The 1,508-nt window shown below is 31.4% G+C and overlaps 1 protein-coding gene across 1 annotated transcript in view; it reads right to left on the bottom strand.

The window, feature by feature from the left end:
* DNAJC10 (DnaJ (Hsp40) homolog, subfamily C, member 10) overlaps window positions 1–1,508 on the bottom strand; it is a 43,070-nt gene that overhangs the window by 27,278 nt on the left and 14,284 nt on the right. Inside the window, 1 exon segment of the mRNA XM_008565726.1 lies at window positions 248–362. Coding sequence (XP_008563948.1) covers window positions 248–362 — 115 coding nt within the window.

Here is a 1,508-nt window from a genome sequence, read left to right as displayed (position 1 = left end):
GGCGGGAGCGCCTCCGCGCTTCCCAAGTGGCGCACTAGCACAGTGCGCCACCGGGCCGGCCCGAAAGACATTTATTTTTAAAAGAAGAGTAAAAAGAATAAAATGACTATATGTAATTCAAAATCTTTCCTCATATTTACTAATAAATAAGAGCAAAGCTATTTACAATAAGCATGTTAATATAAACAAGGCAAAAAGTATAATTAGAAAATTTCTATTTGAAAACGAAGATTATTTCCTTTCTTACCATGATGAATTTCATATTCTTTGGTTCCCTGTCCTTTAAATACTGCTAGACATGGCTGGAAAACATAGAGATTACTACAGATGTCTGGTGCAGAGGAACAGTCAAACCTGCCAACCTAAAGTAGAAAGAGAAGCTTGAATTTGATAAAACCATAAGATCTTACCCATTCAATTTTAAAATATTCATAACGATAATCCAAAAACGACATTGCCCTAATGACAGTTTCTAAACAGAAGTTATTGGGCTCTGAAAATAAGAGATAGAAATAATTCATTTACATTTAATACTAAAACTCAATTTAGCTAATAAATGCTTCCTAGAGAATTTAAATACCTGAGAGAAAATTTCCAAGAAAATATGAAGTTATTTAAGAAACCTACTCTTCTAAAAATGTAGGGGATATTTATATAATCTAGGGGTACAGGAGAGATAACTTTCAAAGGCATCATAAGCAGAAATAATGAAGAAAAAGGTTGATTTTTTTAATAGAGAGCAAAAGAAAACAGCAGAAATGAATCAGGCAAATGATAAATCAAGAAAAAAATTTTGCAGCATTTAAGATAGAGGATCCATTAAGAAATTATCAAGATAGACAAACTTCCCATTAGGAAAAAAGAAAATGGGCCAGGGATATAAAGAGGAAATAAACTAGAGGAGAATTATGATTTATTAATATTCATAAAAAAATCTTTTTTCCCCAACCACTAGAAAGCAAACAAATGAAAGCACATATTGTTAACATTTTACTTTTGGCCTATGGGAATAGCGGAGATTATAAAGAACGATAATACCAATATTGGCATAAGTAGGAAGAGACAGCCACTCACATGCTGACATAAACTTTCTGGAGGACTCTAGTAAAAATGACAAAATCATTTAAGAAAATATTCTCGTATAATCTTGAGTCAAAAATTCCTCATACTAAGGAAATGACAGGTCCTGCATTGTTTGATATAAAAAATAATGGAAATGACTTAGAAGTCAGTAAGCGAGGATTTGTTAAATAGGTGTAACCATATAGTAAGATGCTATTTAGGCTTTAGGGAATGATGAGTATATATATGTATAGATATGTAGATTTTCTCTCTCTTGCTATATATATATTTTTTACCAGGCCTATGAAAAAGTTTGTGATATTACTGAATGGAAAAGCTTACAAAACAGTATATAGTGAATCTATTTTGATTAAAAAGTATACACACAAATTTTCATGTGTATGTCTACTACAATGGCCATTATAATATGTACACATGTGCACACA

Source organism: Galeopterus variegatus, unplaced genomic scaffold, assembly GCF_000696425.1.
Source record: "Galeopterus variegatus unplaced genomic scaffold, G_variegatus-3.0.2 Scaffold202, whole genome shotgun sequence".
Classification (NCBI taxonomy): Eukaryota; Metazoa; Chordata; class Mammalia; order Dermoptera; family Cynocephalidae; genus Galeopterus; species Galeopterus variegatus.
Note: the sequence above shows the minus strand (reverse complement) of the source record. Positions and strands in the feature narration are given on the sequence as shown.